At 35.2% G+C, this 19,195-nt stretch overlaps 2 protein-coding genes across 6 annotated transcripts in view; both read right to left on the bottom strand.

The window, feature by feature from the left end:
- Positions 1-4,727: 4,727 nt before the first annotated feature.
- On the bottom strand, positions 4,728-6,641 carry LOC100256698 (protein PSK SIMULATOR 1). The gene has a single exon (XM_010664071.3). The coding sequence runs from the start codon at positions 6,347-6,349 to the stop codon at positions 4,934-4,936; it is 1,416 nt and encodes a 471-aa protein (XP_010662373.1). The 5' UTR covers positions 6,350-6,641; the 3' UTR covers positions 4,728-4,933.
- A 6,532-nt stretch (positions 6,642-13,173) lies between these two features.
- LOC100256706 (cleavage and polyadenylation specificity factor subunit 1) overlaps positions 13,174-19,195 on the bottom strand; it is a 117,542-nt gene continuing 111,520 nt past the window's right edge. For 2 of the 5 annotated variants that reach the window (XM_019226130.2, XM_059743321.1), the window contains exons 25-27: positions 14,551-14,936; positions 13,795-13,987; positions 13,174-13,616 (exon numbers count right to left, since the gene is read on the bottom strand). In XM_019226130.2, coding sequence (XP_019081675.1) covers positions 13,873-13,987; positions 14,551-14,936 — 501 coding nt within the window. In that variant the 3' untranslated portion in view covers positions 13,174-13,616; positions 13,795-13,872. Of the gene's footprint in view, positions 13,617-13,794; positions 13,988-14,550; positions 14,937-15,817; positions 15,896-19,195 lie in introns of those variants that run through there. The other 3 variants (XM_019226129.2, XM_002268335.4, XM_019226131.2) reach the window with 2 other exon arrangements.

Genomic DNA, 19,195 nt, shown 5'->3' with positions numbered 1-19,195 from the left:
CTACCAAAAAAAAAAAAAAGATTGGTCTCCTTTATGCTTCTAATGTTTCTGATGCTGCCGCATTTCGCAGGTTCGATATACTTTCGTTAAGGGTAATGTGAAACTTCAGATGCCGCCTTCATATTCTTTATTCATCCAGGTATTGTTCCAATTTCTGAAAAGTTAGTTTCATTTGCTGGTCTGTCTTGTAAGGTATATAGGACTTATACGAAGGGTACCAAAAGGGGACTTATTTACAATTATAATATAAAGTGAGTTCTACCTTCTGTCTTCTCCTTTTATGGAGTTCTTCCTTTCTACCTTGTTGATGACAATGCATGTAGGAACTTGTTCTCTCTCAGGGATTTAAATGTACCGTTTAACTCCTGAGGTTACAGAACAATTGTCCTGCTGTTTGTGGTTAATTTGCATCTTAGAATGAATCAGATTGGACAAATTAGAACATTTGAAGTTTGAGATAAGATGAGAAGCAGAGAAAAAAATGGTAACAGGGAATGGTGAAAAATTGTGGATGAATGGGCAAACCGATTATAATATAATGAAAATTTAGGAATCCTTAGGAGCATTTGGAAATCTATAGCCCACCCATTAGAAACTTTAGTGGAAGGGATGTTTATAAAGTGAAAAAGATTGGTAAAACATCTTTTATGAAGGGTGTTCAGTCTTCTTGGGTTGAGGTGTAGAGATTTCGAGAGGTGTTTTCGTATAAAATCTGCCTGGATGTTCTATTTTGAGGAGGAAATGACCCCAGCTGATGCTCAGGATCCGTGATCCTCCAGAAGTGACATTTTTTTTTGTAATATATAATACTACGTCATTTTTTTAATTGACCAAAAAAAAAAAAAAAAAACTTTTTGTTGCTTGAGAGTTGGGGGGAGGGGGGATTTTAACTTCTGATAAATAGTCAAGGATGGAGCTCTGTTAACTGTTGGTTGGGCGTGCAATTCAAGTGAACGGTCTATAAGCCATCTCTTCATCCATTTCTTCACCTTATTTGGGTCGCTTGGGTCCTGCATTATTTGGTTGGAATGCCCTGAGAGGAATAATGAAGGGGGAGACATCTGTTTTGAGTTTGGCATGGTGCCTCTTGATGGAGAGAAAAAGGCATGATTTCCACCACCCCTTTCAATTTGAGACTTTGAAAAGCAAGTGTAAAGAAATTGTTCTTTTTTGCCTTCTCTCTCTTGGTTTGCTTTGGGACTATATATATATATATATTTTTTTCTGTATTCACTGTAATCCAGCTTCACCCTCATGGTGCTTCTCTATTAAGTTACATTTACCTGTCAGGTCATTCTCAAATCCTTTACTTATTGAACTTCAACTTCAATTTTTGGCTGTTAAAACTTGTAGGTTTTAAGCATAAATGGATCACTGATTCCTCAGAACGTAGGACCTGATCCCCATAAGAAACCACATCCCATATGTAGCAGTGATGGTAATTGTCTGCACTTGGTTGCTGGATGCTTGCAATGTCTTTTCAGTGGAAAACAATTAACAAGGATAAAATGTTTTCTTTCTGTAAAAAAGATTTTGATTTCTAGTTAGTCTGGTTTTTTGAGCATTGATTAAGATTTAGATTCAAAATCATATTCTTAAACGGTTCGATTTTATTTAAAAGTGTGATACCGTTCAGTAATTTGGAATTTCCCAATTTGTATCATGGGATGGTGGTGGTGGTGAGATTTTAGACTTGAGGTAGTTTGAAATTGTTGCCGAGGCCCTTAAACAATGACAATGAAGGGAAGTTTTTGGCTAAAAACCAAGGTCAGAAGGATCCATCTACATGGGGGCATAAGGAAAACATACCAAGGGATTGTTGGATTTTGTTTCATGAAGAAATTGCTCCAATGCACCCTCTCCATGAAGTACTTTTGCCCCGCACCCCTGGGCTTCTATCGACTCAACAGCCTCTTCATCTACCATATCTGTTACTGTCTTCGCATCTGGAATCTGTGCATCAAGCCAACAAATGCAAAATATTAGGGACAGGCAATAGGGTTCGGTTTCTCCAAAGATATTGCAGATGAGGAGACTGTCCTTTCACCACAACTGAGACATTTAAGTTGGAACTGCCTTAGGTGTTGTGATGGGCTTTCAATGGGAAGCAATGGTTATTGCAACAAATGTAGACGACCCCAACCTGTAATATACATTCTCCTTATCAGCTTGGGTGAGAAGTAAAGATTAAGTAATTTTCTCCAAAAAAATCTATGTAATATTTCCATTTTTTTTTACGCATTTCTATAATTTTGCAATTTCTTTTTAATAATTTTCACTAATATTGAAATTTTTGTCAATATTTCTATAAAATTCAACCATAGATGATGATTTGTTGAGAAAGGGATTTTCTTTCAAATAAATAAGTCATGAGAACAAAAATTTAAATAAGTAAATTAATATCAAAATTTTGTTAGAAAGCAAAAATTTTTAAAGTAATTGAGAGATGTCCTCTATATAATTGAAACTTTGATATAACAAGAGAACTTGATAATGGATGGGTTTTTATTTTTTGTCAATCTAACCTCCTAATTTTTCATCTTGAAAAATAATCTGTTTTTGACATACCTACCCCTCAACATATTGATTATTTAAATATGTATTTTAAAAGAAAAAATTATTTTTATAAAAAAAATGTGAGGGTATTTTTGTCCAAAATAATTATTTTTTACCAAAATAAATATTTTTTAGGGTTAAAATAAGAAAACAGAGATGATTTCACCCTTTTTCAATCAAATAGCCTTAATAATTATTGGTAACTTTTACATTTTTCATCCTCCTTGAATAACTTTTGGCTTCTCTTTGCCAACGATTGAGATTTAACACTAGCGAAAACTAACAATGATGAGGTTTTTGACTAGCAAAAAACATCATGTGAAACAAGAATAAAATGGAGGTGTAGGACATGTTGGTTCTTGTTTTCAAGAACTGTTTTTTGTTCTTGAAAATAAAAAACACAAAAAACTTATTTGAGAAAGAGGATGTGTTTTTGTTTTTTGTGTTTTTCATGTTCTCAAAAACCACTTTTTTGAAAACAATAAAATGATGTTTTCATTATTTTTTCACTGTTCAAAGCATAGATTGTTTTTCGTATTTTCTTTTTATTTTTTATTTTTTTATTTTTTTATTTTTCACAAAGGTAAACTCCACCCAATTACCACACCCCCATCCACAAGCCATTTCTTCTTCCTTAAATGATTGAAATTAATATACTTACACATGGTTATAAAATCATCATTTGTTTAAGAAAATTATAACTCGTATAAAAATTTTAAGATTGAATAATTTTTTTTAATTTAAAATTGTGCATATGAAAATTATTTATATATTTATAATATCAAGTTAATGAAAGAAAACACTTTATTAATTAAAAAAATAACTTTTAAATATGTTTTTTTATTTTATTTATTCTAAAAAACTTTTTTATTAACTCAACTAAACATGTTTTTTTTTTTAGAACAAAAACTGTTTTACAGAATTCAGTTTCCAAACACAATTTTTTTTTTTCTGAAAACACAAAAAACTGTTTTAGAGTGTGTTTAGAGTTTTTTAAAAACACTGAGAAACGAGTTTTTAGAGTGCATTTAATAGTAATTTTAAAAAACACTTTTAATATTTTTAATACTTGAAAATTTTTATATTAAAAAATATTAAAAACACTTTTAAAACACTCTCAAACCCAATCTTACTCTGCTGTGCTGCCACATTATTTCTTTCAGAAATCAGTCATGGGCTGACTATCACCACAATTCAGTGTCCCCTTCAACCAGGGTTAAATCCCCTCAATCTACATTAGGCTTTGCTACCAACAGAAAACAAAACTCTAGGCCTTTTAACATGCTTCCCAATTTGATATTTTTTGGCTCACAATATTATTATTGTTCCAGGTTTCCTTTGCTGAGCCCCAACATGGATCTAGCTAGCCAGCCAATTGGGCATCATGGCCCCATATAAGTAAGTACTCCTTGGGCTAAGTGGGTGAGGGTAATAACTCCACTGGGCATCAACCATCAACCCAAGGCTTAAATCGATGAAACCAAGCCTGGCCCAAAACTTCTTCACAAAAATCATGCATATGTACTCTTTCTGTTTATGGTAATTACTACTGTGAAATTGCTAAAAAAAAGTTTGTCAAATTTGTGGAGAAGAGTGCAAACCTGAAACTGGTACATAGAAATGATTTAAGGAACCTTAGAAGTGTCCAGAATGAAGTAGAAAAGTTGATGGAAATGAGAATTGGAGTAAGTGAGAATGACAGATGATAACATGGCATGCCTCCCCCATCTTTTCTGGTATCTTCCTATTGGGACAAAAGTGAGGAAAGTGGGGCATTTTCTGAAACTTGAGCAGTAAGGCAAGTGGGCAGATGTTTAAGCATGCTCAAAGGCAAAAGTGGATTTTGTCCAATTCTTGTATCACTTCTAATAATTTTCAGAACTGCATACACATTGAAAACCCAGAAATGGGTTGCCCAAATTGGAGGTTGGATTTCATATATCATGGTAGCCCAAATGATGGTCTCCTTTCGGATTTGCAGCATTCTAAGAAGGCTTAATTATTGAAGATGCTTCACATTTATGGACATGATCCAATGTATAAATGTTTTTAATAGACAATAAAGTATTTTATTTTCAAAATTTAAAGAAAAACCCAAGGTCCCAAGCTAATAATTAAGAGAAAGTGATAAAATGGCAAGATGAGAAGCATGTTTCCTTGGAAAATAAAAATGACAAAAAAGACAAAACCCTTCAATTGTCTTGAAAAATAGCTCAAAACAATGAAACATATCATTTACAGAGACATCTATATTAGCATATACAGATCAGGGTCCGAAACAAAACATACCCTCTGGTACACCAACCACAACAAAATGATGGAAAAATAGAAAAATTAGAACTAAGAAAAAGATGAAAAGCCCCCATGCCCATCTCCCTCAGCTGGAATTCTGCAAATTCGACAATGACCCATTGATGTTGGAGCATTCAAACAAGGCCTTAGCGTTCATCTCTCTCTCAAACCTCCAAATGTAGTTGAGCCCCACTAGCAGCTCAGTTATGGCAGCTTCGGTCTTCTCTTTATTTGCAAAGTACAGTGTCTGCAGTAGAAGGACATTGGTCTTCTGCACCAAATTCTGCTGCTCAAAGCTCCTTTCACTTTGCCATTTTATCATGTTATGTGCTAATGGCGACAACCACGCCAAAATCCTCCCCAAAGCATCCTTCCACTCTCCGGCCAGCACCGGATCACTCGCCGAAAACCCTACTCCTTTCAATCTAGCCCTCAAGGATGATCTTATACTATCCGGCAGCATGCCATACACATCGTCCCGCGCATCCACCCCCACCAATTGAGGAGATTTTATCATCTTTTCTATCACTATGATCAAGTTGGCATAGTGTAAGGCTAGAGCAGTGGCGCCTAAGGTGGTTGGAGGTGGCTTTAGGAGCTTGGAATTCAGGTCGAAGAAAGTATGAGCATGGTGGTCTTTCTTTTCTTCTAGTCTGGGGCTTTTCAATGGCCCGGAGACGAAGTTGCAGGAACTAGGGTTTTCAGAGGGGTGGACAGTGGCAGAAGCTGAGAGACTTCGAGGGAGAGAAGCTGGATATCCATGGCCGATTCCGAAAACAAGCTTGATTCTTGCTAGAACTGTGAAGATTGATCGAGCCAGCATTGAAGTAACTGTGTCGAAGCTTCTGTTCCAGAGAGATCTGTCTTTTAGGTACTTTACCTCCTGTCTCTGCCAGAAAATCTTCTGCTCTAGATCAATCACCTTTTGCTCTTTGATCGAAGCGTCATGGTCGGTACTCTGTAAGAGCTTCCTCAACCCATTCTCCATTATCGAGAGCTCGTCCATCTCCCTATAAAGGTTGGCCGTGGTGGTCACGTACCGATCCATTTTCTTGTTCTTCCCTTCCACCTCCTTCCAGCCCAACACCCACCCATGAGGATCGTAACCCGAGTTTGCAAACTCGTCAAACAAACGCTCGAAGGATCGGAGATTCAAATCCTCGCACCGCTTGCTAATTCTGGAGAAGGACTTGGCAACATGCCTGAGATTCTCCACCATTTCCGCGCATGCAAGGCCGAGAAGGAAGGCCTCGTCATTGGACACGATTTTACGAACTCCTTCAAGAGATATAGCGTCGTTGCGGACCCGAATTATGCTTTTATCAGAGAGAGATTGCCAGAGATGGAGGAGCTTGGACATGAGGCCAGCAATCTCGAAGGCTAGGACTCCAACACTGGACTTTTTCACCACCAGTTTGGTGGTGGGTGTTGTAGTTCGGACTGCATCAAAACTGTGGGATATGGCGGTCTTGACTTTGATGAGCCATGTTTCTAGAGCCATGGTTAGAGGAAGAAGAAGAAAAATTAATTAATGAGATCAAAGTTTGGGAGATGGGGTTGGGATTGATCAGAGAGACAAGAAAACAGAGACAGGAAGAGGAGAGGAAGAGGGAAATAATTGAAGAGTGGAGTTGCAGAGATAAGGCTAAAAGAAGAGCATGAAGATGCAGGCGTAAGGCTCGTGGGATGTTCAAACCATTTCAAATACTCTAATAAGAAAGAACCAGAGAGAGAACCCGAGAGAGAGAGAGAGAGAGATTGCTTTGTTTAATATAAATCCCATAACCACACTCATAGAGAGAGCGTGTGGTCTGTTCAAATAAAAGGGTCCCTTTTGTCCTATATGTTTAGGGCACCACTCTCTCTAGAAGAGCGTAAAGCCCTTCACTCCTAGGGTACCTCTCTCTCTCTCCCTCTCTAATATCAGCTTAGTGGGCAAAAGATACTTTTATGGCATGTTTGGTTGCCAAAAAAAAAAAACACTTTTTCTTTGACACTGTTTTCTTCAACAATCAAGCTGTGCCATCCATCATTATTGGCCTTTTTTCCCTGGTTAGTTTGTTTTTGGGCGTATTAATGCCCATTGGAGCTCTCTTTTGGGCCCTTATGCTTGGAGTATCATCAAACCACAAGAAAGAAAATAATAATTCACTTTAATTGATGTATAATTAAAATCTCCTGCACTAAAGTATTTCAAGTTGTTCATAAATATTCTAACAATGATCATTTGAGATCAATATATCCTTCAATAATTATTTTATTTGTACTTAAAGGTCCTTTCTTATACTATACATTATAAAGATTAAAGAGTCATGACAGTTGGTTATCATAGATTTATCTTTCTAAATTCTTTCTGGGTGTACTATGAATTAATAATGTTTTAAACATAGAATAAATAATTTATTATGATAGGACAACTTTTAGCAGGTAGAGGCATGGCTTTAGTGGCTCATCACCCTACCATTACATGCATACTTGTCAACCATTTTGGATTACGATATATTGACAACCCTCATTGTGTCATGGCACATAGGACCAATCATATAGGACATTTTAGAAAAAGTTGATGTAATTTTGAAATCAAATCATTAAATCATAGAGGGGTTTTTCTTAATTTCTAATAAGAAACAAAAAATACATTATTATGAATATGTTTTTCTCCTAATTCCTACTTGAAGAAATGAATGGAATTGCCATCTTAAGTTATTAGGTTGGAAATGACACAATATTTTTTTAAGATTGAGAGAAGAAAGGGAATGATGGATAATGTACATACAATGTATTGGGGATGGGAGAATACATAAATATAGGGAAACCCCACTTATTCATTCATTCACATCACATGGATAGTGGGAAAGGTGCAATTGGGATTTTTGGAGGGTTATAAAATTGGTGCCAAGAGGGAGAGTAAGAGGAAGGTGTGGAGGGTTTTTTTTTTTTTTTTTTACTACTACCATTGCTCTCTCTCTCTCTCTCTCTCTTTGGGTTTTTACATTTGGCTTTTGCCTACCAATGGAAGGGCAATGAAGGATACCCTTGTTTACTTGTCGGAAAATAGTAGGGCAGCCATCCTACATTTCCATATCTTGATAGAAGTGCTTCAAAAACAATGTCTTCTTTCTCTCTCTCTCCTCCCTAATTCAACTTGGGGGGGCTCCTTTTACTTTTGTGATATGTTTTTAAGGGAAAGAAAATTATTAAACCAACTTGAGAGAAAAGAATAGTAAAATAACCAAGGGGGGAACTTGGGTTTATTTTTTTGATATTTTTAAAAATGATAATAATAACCATATATCTTCAAGAATTCTCTTAATGTATGTTTTCTTTGTTAATCTATTCCTTTTTATTGTTAAACATGCTTTAAACTTTCATGAGATGCTAGAAGAAAATGTAGTTTATAAACTAAACAACTTGGGTGGAGTAAGATTTGAGAGGGAGAGGAGTTTAATTAATTAACATTAATTTAGTTTTTGCTAATTGCGGAGGCAACGGGATTTGTAGTGAATTGAATGACAAGATCGACGATGCTCCTTTCAATGAACAAGTCTTCAAGAATTATTGAAAAAAAAGGTCTCCCATTGCTTGATAGATATATAAATGTTATTGTTGAAGTCTACAAATGTAGACATCATGTGGATTGGACGATAATATGCATCCAAATCAGATATTATTGTTATTAATATCTTTAAGTCAAAACCATATATAATATTTGAAAAGAGAGACATGCTAGATTGAGGTTTAAATTAAATAAAAAATAATTTAAAAAAAAAAGTTAAAAAAGAAGAAAATCTTATCTTTTGGATGAATGCATTGTACCCATACTCAGATTTGATTACTCCATCAAGAGATATTTGAGAATTTTAATCTCTAGCAAGTAGGTCAAAAGAAGATTGCTACATTTGAATATTCATGCATGTTCTACCCATATAAATAAAATGGTTTGTTGACTTTTTTTTGATAATCTAAAAAATTTTCAGCCTCCATGCAAGTGACCTAAGCTTGGAAAAGGGAAATGCTTCAAAGATCTTTTTTTAATTTATTTATTTTTCAATATTTTCAAAAGCCTTATCCATTTTATGCAAATACAATTAATTAGTAATGAAACTCTTCTTCAAAAATATTAATATAAACCAAAATTTCATATTTAATGTACATAAAACATGTTTTTAGCTTTTAAAACCTCTTTTAAAAGGGTTTCCAAAAACTAAGTAGATGTTTGGTAAACTAACTTAATAACTTAAAGTGACTTAATAAGTTAATTTCAGTTATTAAGTAAATTAAGTATGTTTGATAAAATAATTTAATTATATGACTTAAAATTAAAAACAACTTTAGGTAATAAGTAAAAACAATTAACTTATTTTTAAGTTTACATCTTTATTTTACCTTTTTATTCTCATTTATCTTAATTATCTTCACGATCTCTTTTACTATTTCACGACCTTCATTATTATTCAATTTTTTTTGTCTTAGTTATAATTTATGAGAATAAATATGTCATTTGATGCTTTAAAATAAATTTTAAGTTAATTTTATTAAATAACAATTAAGTAATAAGTTTTAAGTTAACAACTTAAATATAATTTAATTTAAAATTAACTTAAGTCATTAAATAATAAGTCTTAAATTTTACCAAACACTCCCTAACTTACAAACCTCTTAATATTAAAACACTTTAGAATGTAATCAAATGCATCATAAAACTTTTTAAAAACTCAAAATAACTCACATAATCGAAATGTTACATCGACAAAACCTTAATAATTAAGTAAACATATAGTATTAATTTTTGCAATGACATTTTCAATCAAGAAAAGCCTTTTCTTGATGATGGCATCTTCTCAATTGACAAAGATATAGGTTGATTAACCCTTTGAATGATACATTTAATCATAAAATTAAGTAAACATAGAAGATATTCAAGAAGAGATGCAATATCCCTTGGCTCAAATGCTTGCTTGTTACAAAAGTTTTCAAGACTTCAAAATCATTTTAGGTATTAAGTAGATAACAATCTTTTCTATTGAAGGAAAGATAAGTTGATAGATGGGGCCCCCACGCGAACAAACCAATAGGTACACGAGAGACATGACTGAGAAAGAAGGAAGGGAGTTTTCAAGACTTAAAAATCAGTAAATAATAATCTTTTCTATTGGAGGAAAGATAAGTTGATAGATGGGGCTTCCACGCGAACAAACCAATAGGTACACGAGAGACATGATTGAGAAGGAAGGGATTAATGGTGAGGACATGAGGCTTGCCGATATTTATATAATGGGGTGATGGCATCATCCATATATATATATATATATATATATATATATAAGACTAGTGATGATAGTTGAATTGTACAGTACGCAGCAAATGAAGTCATCCACATGTTTGATTTCAAGGGGACTGAGGAGGAAAAATGGGAATGATGGAGGCACTGCTACTAGTGTTATGATCAAAAGATAAGTGATAATGGAAGGTGAGGGAGTTGCACCCACTTTTAGGTCAAAGCATAAACCTAGCTCTTTCATCAATGCCTCGCAGCCTACATATTTCAACTCAATCCATTCAGCTCTTGATCATTCATTGCTTCAGTCAATTGCATACTCAAAAGTCTCTTGCTATTAATTAATGGGTCTTCTTCTTTCAAATTTTAGGGTGTTTTTTGTTTTGCCATTTGGGAAATTTGTGTTGAATCACAGTAATGATGCATGCTTTGGAATGACCTCCTGGTGGGTGTCAAAGGGTGGAAAAGTCTTGAATATTAATCATGAATTCAAAAAAGACTGATATGTTTGCTATACACAACCAATGGACTTTTCCTAATGCTATATAATTGAAATTAATGAAGTACTGAAACTATTTTTCTGAAAGTGAAGTCACTAGGGTGTAGTATACTTTTGGGGGGTAGTGATCCGTTTTTGTGGGATTGAGTCACACACTAGCGGCGCGGGTGCCCTGATTGAACTTTTGGGGAATGAATGTATGGCGCTATAGTCAATGAGTTGGTAAGGAGATAGAGAGAGTGTTTTGGAATCAAATTATGTCCACTGCTTTCACAATGAAAGAAAAGAGAGCACACCCACTACTTTCCCTTGTGAAAAATGTGGACACTTCTATCTCCTGTAGTTTTCATGCTTGATGGAAATCATGTACTTGTACTACTATGTTTCTTGAAAACCCCATCTCATTTTCATACCCTTGGATCAAGAAGTTAGGAAACCTTTTCCCTTCCCCTCCCCCTCCCCCCCTCCCCAAGAGAGAGAATTTTGAAGATCATTGTGGGGTTGGTTGGATGGAAATGTAGGAATGCATATGTAGAAAATATATTGAAACATGAAAGTGAAAATGGGCTCACTTTTGAAAAGCACATGGAGGAAAATGCATTCATCTGCATGTGGCCAGCCTGCATTCAGTAGATAGGGACATTGACCATGCCCCTCCCTCCTTCCATCTCAAAAAAGAGGAAAAAGGAAAGAAAAAAGAATAACCAAATCTTGCTTGGACTGTGTTTTAGTGGGACAAAACCTAACACTTTGCTTAGATGCAGACACCTTCAAAGATGGACATAAGGGTACTATGGTCATTTAACATGATGAATTATTCGGAAACAACAAATAGTATAGAAATAAAGGGAAAAAAAAAAATTGTTGCTTGGACTTTGTTTTAGTGGGGTTAAACCTAACACTTTGCTTAGATGCAGACACCTTCAAAGATGGATATAAGGGTATTATGGTCATTTCACATGATGAATTATTCAGAAACAATAAATAGTATAGAAATAAAGGGGGAAAAAAAAAATGTGTCCATGGATGAGATGTGTGATGGAGTTGAATAGTAGGGCACTATGATCTAACCCACCAGCAGAAGAAGGATCCCATGTGGAGGGTTTGAAGGGAACTCGAAGAAATGAAAGGCTATCTTTTCATGTCAAAGCACACTCATTAGAATTTGTGTGCCATGCCCTTCATACACTCATTTTGCTTCTCTCTTATCTTTTCTCATTGTTTGATGGGGACTTTTAAGTGACCATTACTGGGATCCCACTATATGTGCCTTTTGGAATTAAGGCAGGATGCTCTTGTTAGTCACACAAAAGATAGAAATAAAAATACTAAAAATAAAAATAAAAGGGTGATTTTGCGCGTGGGAGCACAAAATCTATGGCCTTACATCCATGGGAATGGAAGGAGGCTTATGTTCCACTTTTAGTGGACATTCCATAAAGGAATGGTCCCAAACCTTAACACTAAGAAACATCCCCTAAACATCTCTCTCTGCCCCTATTCATAATACTAACGCCCACGTGTGTCATCATCACCCCACCGTACACATGTGGAAGAAACCAATCATTCCATGCCTCACACGTGCCATGTGTGGATTTCATAATTGGGCCCATAGGCCCATTTTGGCTTTTGGGGTTTGGGACTGAGTTGGGTTATTTTTATTTTGAGTCTGTGTGACCCAAAATCTTCTATCAAAATCCTGATTTGTGCTAATGAGGCCCCATTTAATCATCACATTATGCAAAAGTTACACAAATCATAACATATACTTAGTTGGTCTCAGCAATTTTTGGGGGGATAAGTTTAGCTACAAACCCATATTCGATAAGTTTAGAACAATCCCATTAGGGTTACGCCAGGTGTCACCGACTCCAATAGATAATTCTCTGAACTTCATTGGATGCCATGAAGGCCCGCATGGCACTAGGTGATCGGCCATCTTTTGTTCTGGTCTGATATGTATGAAGGTGCAATAAATGCAAAAGAGGAATCTGAGTCATGGTTGCCTTTACCTTTAATCATTCCTTAAACCTCACTTAAACCCACATTAAAAGTGCAGTTTAAGGCATCATCAACTTTATTTTGTTGCTTTGACTAATTCTGGTGACATGATCCCACTCAAAACTGCTTTAGGGTGTGTTTGGATCCAGAAAGGGATTTTTAAACATAGTATCTCGCTAAGAAAGAGGTTGGTGGGTAGTCTCTTCTAGAGTTTAACACAAATTCAATACCAAACAGGGTCTTGGAAAGTCAAAAGAGAATGATGTGATATGGAGCTTGTATTGTGGTTGAATGAAGAGCGGAAAATGGCAGAGAGAGAGAGAGAGAGAGAGAGAGAGAGAGAGAGAGATGGTTGTTTAGGTGGGGGATCAATTCATATCTAACCTCTTAAAGCAAAGGGCTTATGAAATAGAATGGAATGAGTGATTAATATATCATTCTCAAGATGGCAACCGGAGGAGGATACAGGCAACAGGTAAGTTTTGATATATCCACTTACTATTATATTCTGTCAAGCTAAGAGAGTTCTGCACAAAGGTAAGAAGAATAGAGAAAGAGCAGAGGCTGAAATTTCCAGAGATTAGCAAAAGCATTATACACTCTAGGTACCATCATTAGCAAGGAGATGAAACTAATCTCTAAATGACCCCATCCAAGAATACAATCAAAATACAAATACACAAGGAACTAAGCATAATGGTTTATTTCCTTATAAATCTATGTTACATTTACAGAATGTTTCAGGTGTTTTCTGCAAGCCAAAGTTGGTTTTACTTCATGTTAGCTTCCAACTGTGCATTCCATATTGCGGCTCCGAGTGTTATTGTTGCTAATGGTTTGAATTTGCTTGCAGGAGCTGGTACAGTTGAAAGCAGACTAATGTTACAGATGCCAGAGACATTCATCGTGATTATCAGACAGCTTTTGAATTCTAACACTGTAGGGAAGTGAACTGTTCTTGGTTACACAGATTCAGTCTTCCATCTTGAGCTACATAACAAAATGAGTACAGGGAATATTGATGAATACAATGATTGAGAAACAAAATAATTGTCAACAACTGAACTGTAGCTGATTTAGCTGCCATAAGGTCTTCTAACTGTTAAAAATAAATAAATAAATTCTGCAATGGACAATATTGATACAATAGTAAATGCAAATGGCATACTTTCAGCTCACCAAAATTTAGCAGCTCATAGATCAGGCTATTTCCAATTTCTGTTAGCTGCATTAAGACCAGCAGCAGTCACAAGAAACTAGTGCCCAGTGAGAGGTCATTCAGATTTGATAGGATTTGCATGCGAGTTGTTCCAATCTGTTGAGCAATCTCAAGCTGTTCCTCAAATGGGAGCATCTCATAACTGCAAAGCATGAAACAGAGTAGATTATGTGGAAGTATTCAAGACATCTTTTTGCAGTGGACATCTATCTAATACAATTCACTGGTGTTGCATTCCAATTTGACTCCTTGGATTCATTGAAATCCAAGTAAAGGGTGACTCATCACAACAAATCAAACACTATCAGGATAGCATTTGTTCTAGCAAGATTTAATTAAAAAAAAAAAAATAGAGAAGGTTTAGCTGCCTCCTGGAAATTGGACTCATCTGTATTTCACATAATATCTAACTTTTTATACATGTCAAAGAAATGAAACTAATCAACAATACTCATGGCACAGATTGAAATTCCATCACTTCGTCGCTGAGGTTTGTAAACATAATCGAAATTCCTTATGATAATCCCCCACTCAATAGCATACAGAGACCCAAACTTTGAATAGATTGTTCTAAAGAAGTGTTGCTGTTTATTTTTTCTTAGGCAAAAAAGAGAAAAGACACAAATGTAACTGACGAGAACATCATCATGGATAATGGAGTTGTTCCCTTTAGAAATCAGAGGTTTTAACAAAAAAACAACTTACTGGCAGAGCAGCTCACAGTCAACTATGTTGTCAGGGCCAGGTCGATGAGCCTTGCCATTTGAGCGGAACTGGCGGAAAGATCTTGGGTTGAGTCCAGCAACATGGGGAACAGCATCAACAAGCTTTTTCTGTAGTGACTGAAGCCTACGAAAAGTGAGTTCATCAAGGGGTGCAATACAACCAATGCTACCATCCAGTGTACCAAACAATAAAGCAAACCGATTGGTTTTATCAGATCCTTGAGTAGCACTTGTTCTATCAGATGAGGCAGGAAGCATCTGTAAACGCAAGAACTTAGTCACATGGGCACCAACATGAAACTCAGCTCTTGAAAGAAGCTTCTGTCCTTTCCAACTTTCTGACATCTTTGGTGCATAATAGAATATCTGTAGATGGGGTACATGTAAAATATTAAAACAAAATTCAAAGAACTAAATCCTCATGCCGCCTACTCACATAAAATCTTTCAATTTATTAGAATCAAAGAGAAAAACTTCCGAGGAGTCACGAAGTCCCTCCACTTCCCCATCCCTCCCCAACTGCTGAGCAACAAGAAGTTTACATGACAATACATTCCACTTACAACTTAAAAATACAAAAGGTATGAAGAAGAAGAAGAAAAGAGGCAAACAAATAAAAAGGGAGGAGAGAAAAGGAAAGAAGAAAGGACCATCATTATTTGTACACCCTACAAATCTCCAATTCCCCCATCAAGAAGAGAAAAAGGAAAAACATCTAGTACTATTTAGTAGCAGTGCCTTAGGGCTTGTTCGGGAAATGTTCTAGAAAACAATTTTCTGTTATTTCAAATAGAAAACAGTTTTCTAGCTTAAAAACTGTTTGATAAATTTGTTACTAAAAACAGTTTTTTCATAAATTGTTTTGAAAACACATTATTTTTTAGAACAAATTTGAAGTATTTTTAAGTGTTTTTTGTAGAGTATTCTGAGAAACAATTGCAAATTTGAAGAATGCTTTTACAAAATTTTACATTGCAGATAAGTGCAAAACATTTTCAGAGTAAATGTTGAGAACATTGTTTTTCATATTTGAGTTCCTAAACAGAATTATATTCCTGAAAACTATTTTTAAGAACTTTTCTCGAAAACTATTTTTAAGAATTTTTCTCAAAAACTATTTTTAAAAAACTGTCTTGAAAAACATTGCCAAATAGAACCTTATTCTCCATTCTTCATTTCCTTTTCCTTTTTCATTTTTCCTTACCTAATTGTAGTAGTGACAAGTAATACATGGGAGGCTTTCTCACCTATAAGGTGCATGCTTTACCACTCCACATGCTGCTATTAAGGAACAGCAGTGTAACTAGATGCATCAAACTGTAGACCTGAAGGAATTGACCAATATATTTTGATAAGCAAACTAACTTTGGCAATATTGTTAGAAACAGCCTTGAGACAGGCCACCCCATTCCAAGAGCAACCTGCAACTGAAATGCCCTAAGTTCACAAGAGAGTGAAAATCATATGTTATATGTCATAATGAATATTTGATGTTCAATGTATGCTCTACTTATAAGGATCTTATGGTTATACTACCCAGTAGAATTGTTGGGGAAACATAAAAACAGTGTATAGCTGGACAAGAATGGTCTTCATTGCCCAACATAGCTTGGTATTTATATACATGATCTTGTAAGTGGAGTATGGGACCCACTATTTGAACTTCTGAGAGTGAGCTAACAGAACAAACTACCTTTGCTCAATTCATTTTTGAAAACAAACAGTTTCTCACCTAAAGCATCCATGCCCAATTCAAACATGGTTTGGTGACTTGAAATCCAGGAATGCTCTTCAAACTAGACAACTAGTTCTGCTTTCTTTTGCTGGCTGAATCCCAAATATTCTTCTTCCAAGACTAGTTTATACCAATGATAGCCAACAATGACACCATACAGTTGCTTTACCTCAATCTGTTAGCTCTCACGTTTTTCTCCTTAGTGGGATCATCTTACCATCATGGTGCTGTTTGGCTTCAACCTTATGGCTATTGCTTAAACTACTAAGAGTGCGTTTGGCAGTGATTTTAGAAAGTGTTTCTAGCCTTTTTAACACTTCAAATTTTTTATCTTTCAAGTATAAAAAAGACTAGAAACACTTCCTAAAATCACCACCAAACGCACTCTAAAGCTGATCTGTAGATGGTGAAGTGATAGATTATGAGAGAGTACAAGGGTGTAATCTACGGGAATGTGCAATGGAGGATTAGATAAGGTCATAAGGATGAAAGAAAGGGATAAAAAATGGAGTTTAAAGTAGTGGCATTGGTAGTCAGATCAACTGTTGTCAGCAATAAAAGGTGGTGATAGAAATTGTAGTGCCAGAAGATTTACTGGTGATGGCAAGGATAATGATGAGGATAAAGGTGAGACTGGTATTTGGATTGATCTAAACAGAGAATGCTGGTAAAAATGTATGTGCTGGCTATGGCAGTCGTGAGTAAGAAACAAAACGTCTTAACATTATTCAATTAAAAGCCCAATATCTATTATTATAATGAATATACATGTGAGGAAAACTTCAAGGTAGGTCACTATAGCAAACAAAGTCGTCCTATAAGAAACTTAAGCATAGACCTTGGAAATCCATGCCTCAGAAATTCAGCCAATTGTACCCTCTAAATTCAATCAAAAAAGAAAACTGAACTGCTACCATGTCAAAACTCTATACCCTTGCATTGTTTGGATTTGTGCCCCCAGAAAAGGTTCCTTTTTATTTGGTCTATCAAGATGAACCAAAAGATTGAACAGAAACAAATCTTTCATTTAGCAAACAATTGTACTGTTTGCAAAATCATGCTGGAGACATCAACCAAATAAATCCAATATGGTGAGGAATCTAGCCAACGTGATGAAACAAAGGGCAAAGAAAAGCATCCATTGAGGATACAATCCAGATCCCCAAGCCTCCCATTTGGTTTAAATCACAAACAATCAACTTAGTTCACCAAGTGATATTTAAATTGATCAACCTTTAAATCATTTACCTAAAGGCAACTCTGTTAGATGTTTCTCCAACTGAGGCAGGCACATTAAATCAGTTATCACAACTTGCTAACATGCTAGCAATCTGCAATAAAGATTGCACATTTGGACAAGTGATAAGCTTTATTCCAGATCACGAAATTTGACAACCATTAATAATTATTCTTATTCCTTCCATTAACTTCCCTTTTTTTGAGGCAATATTTAAAATAATGAATCCAGATCTCATGGGATATAGAGAACTAGTGAATTTTGTTTCTCATTCAGTGAATGAAAAGATAACTCTTACTCCATAAAATCTAACTTAACAGAATTTAACTTCTATCAAGCAATCTATACAAAATTCAGGGAACATTAACTAATAGGCAAAGAAAAAATGTTTGTAAGTTGGCAGTAACATATCTCAAATGCTAGAGTTGGTTTATTGACAAATCTATAGTTGGTTTGTTTATACTTACCCATCTTTACCTATTTAAAAAAAAAAAAAATCTAAGTTAGTTTGTTGCTATGATATTGAGCTTAGCATCAATTGGTTGTCATTATGGTTCAACAATTGGTTTTGCAGGTGAGTTGTTCCTTGAAAAGAAGAAATATCAAGAAACAGGGGAGTTATGAGACTCACCGAAACTCATTAAAATTGATTAAAACTGGTCATACTATCATTTATAAGATTATTTAGTTTTTTTTTTCCTAATTTGAAATAAGAAATAAAATGTTCAAGCATCAGTTCTGTTTCAATATGAATGACGACTAATTTTCTATGTTTAGAAAAACGGCCAGTAGGTAACATCAGCTAACTAAGCTGCCATCTCAAGCATCAAAGATAAAAATGAAAACCAATGGTCCCAAACAGCACAAGGCTGCACACATGATTTAAATAACTTGGGAAAGTGGAGATGCTACCAATGGGAATGAGAAGTCAAAAGGAAGAAAGAGAATAGAAGCTGAATTTTATAGAGAAAGATACACAACAAACCATTCAAACAAGCTCCATTCACCAAACCAGTTATTCTACTAGGATGGTAAAAAAGAATCCGACGATATGGTATCATCCCTATAGAGTTTGATCTACTTTCTGCCATCTAGTTCACAAAAATAAAATGATGATGAAATAACTTATTGAACATTATGGATTGTATAAAACTAATCCATGAAAATAGCAGTAAACTCCCAAAAATCTAAGTTATACAGAAAGCAAAACCACTCTCCCAATTTCAAAGAGGTGGCCTGTGGCCAAAAATTTTTCCACAATGTCAATAACAATCCCAATTACTTAAATACAGGCTTGTTAAGACTAGAGGGTCTTGAAATGGTGGATTAAAAATCTTAAGATTCTTGAAAAGGGAAAAACTACTAAAATGATGATAAAGGAATATGTTAAAAATATTAAATCTAGGGAAACAAGTCAAAAGAGATCCAACACAGATGCTAAAAACATAGAAGAAAGTTCAAATAAACATCCTTCCACCCGAGCCCTTAACGCCCAACTCAGGAAACCAAGGGTTGTGTTGAGAATGAGATAGAAAAGAATTAGGGAAGTAGAAGACAAGAGCCTGTCAAGTGGTATCCAAGTTCATTAGGGCTTATAATGGCCCATTATTTCAAACACACAAACACAAAGAAAGAAAGAAAGAAAGAATGGGG

Source organism: Vitis vinifera, chromosome 16, assembly GCF_030704535.1.
Source record: "Vitis vinifera cultivar Pinot Noir 40024 chromosome 16, ASM3070453v1".
Classification (NCBI taxonomy): Eukaryota; Viridiplantae; Streptophyta; class Magnoliopsida; order Vitales; family Vitaceae; genus Vitis; species Vitis vinifera.
This window is presented reverse-complemented; position numbering and strand designations above follow the sequence as displayed.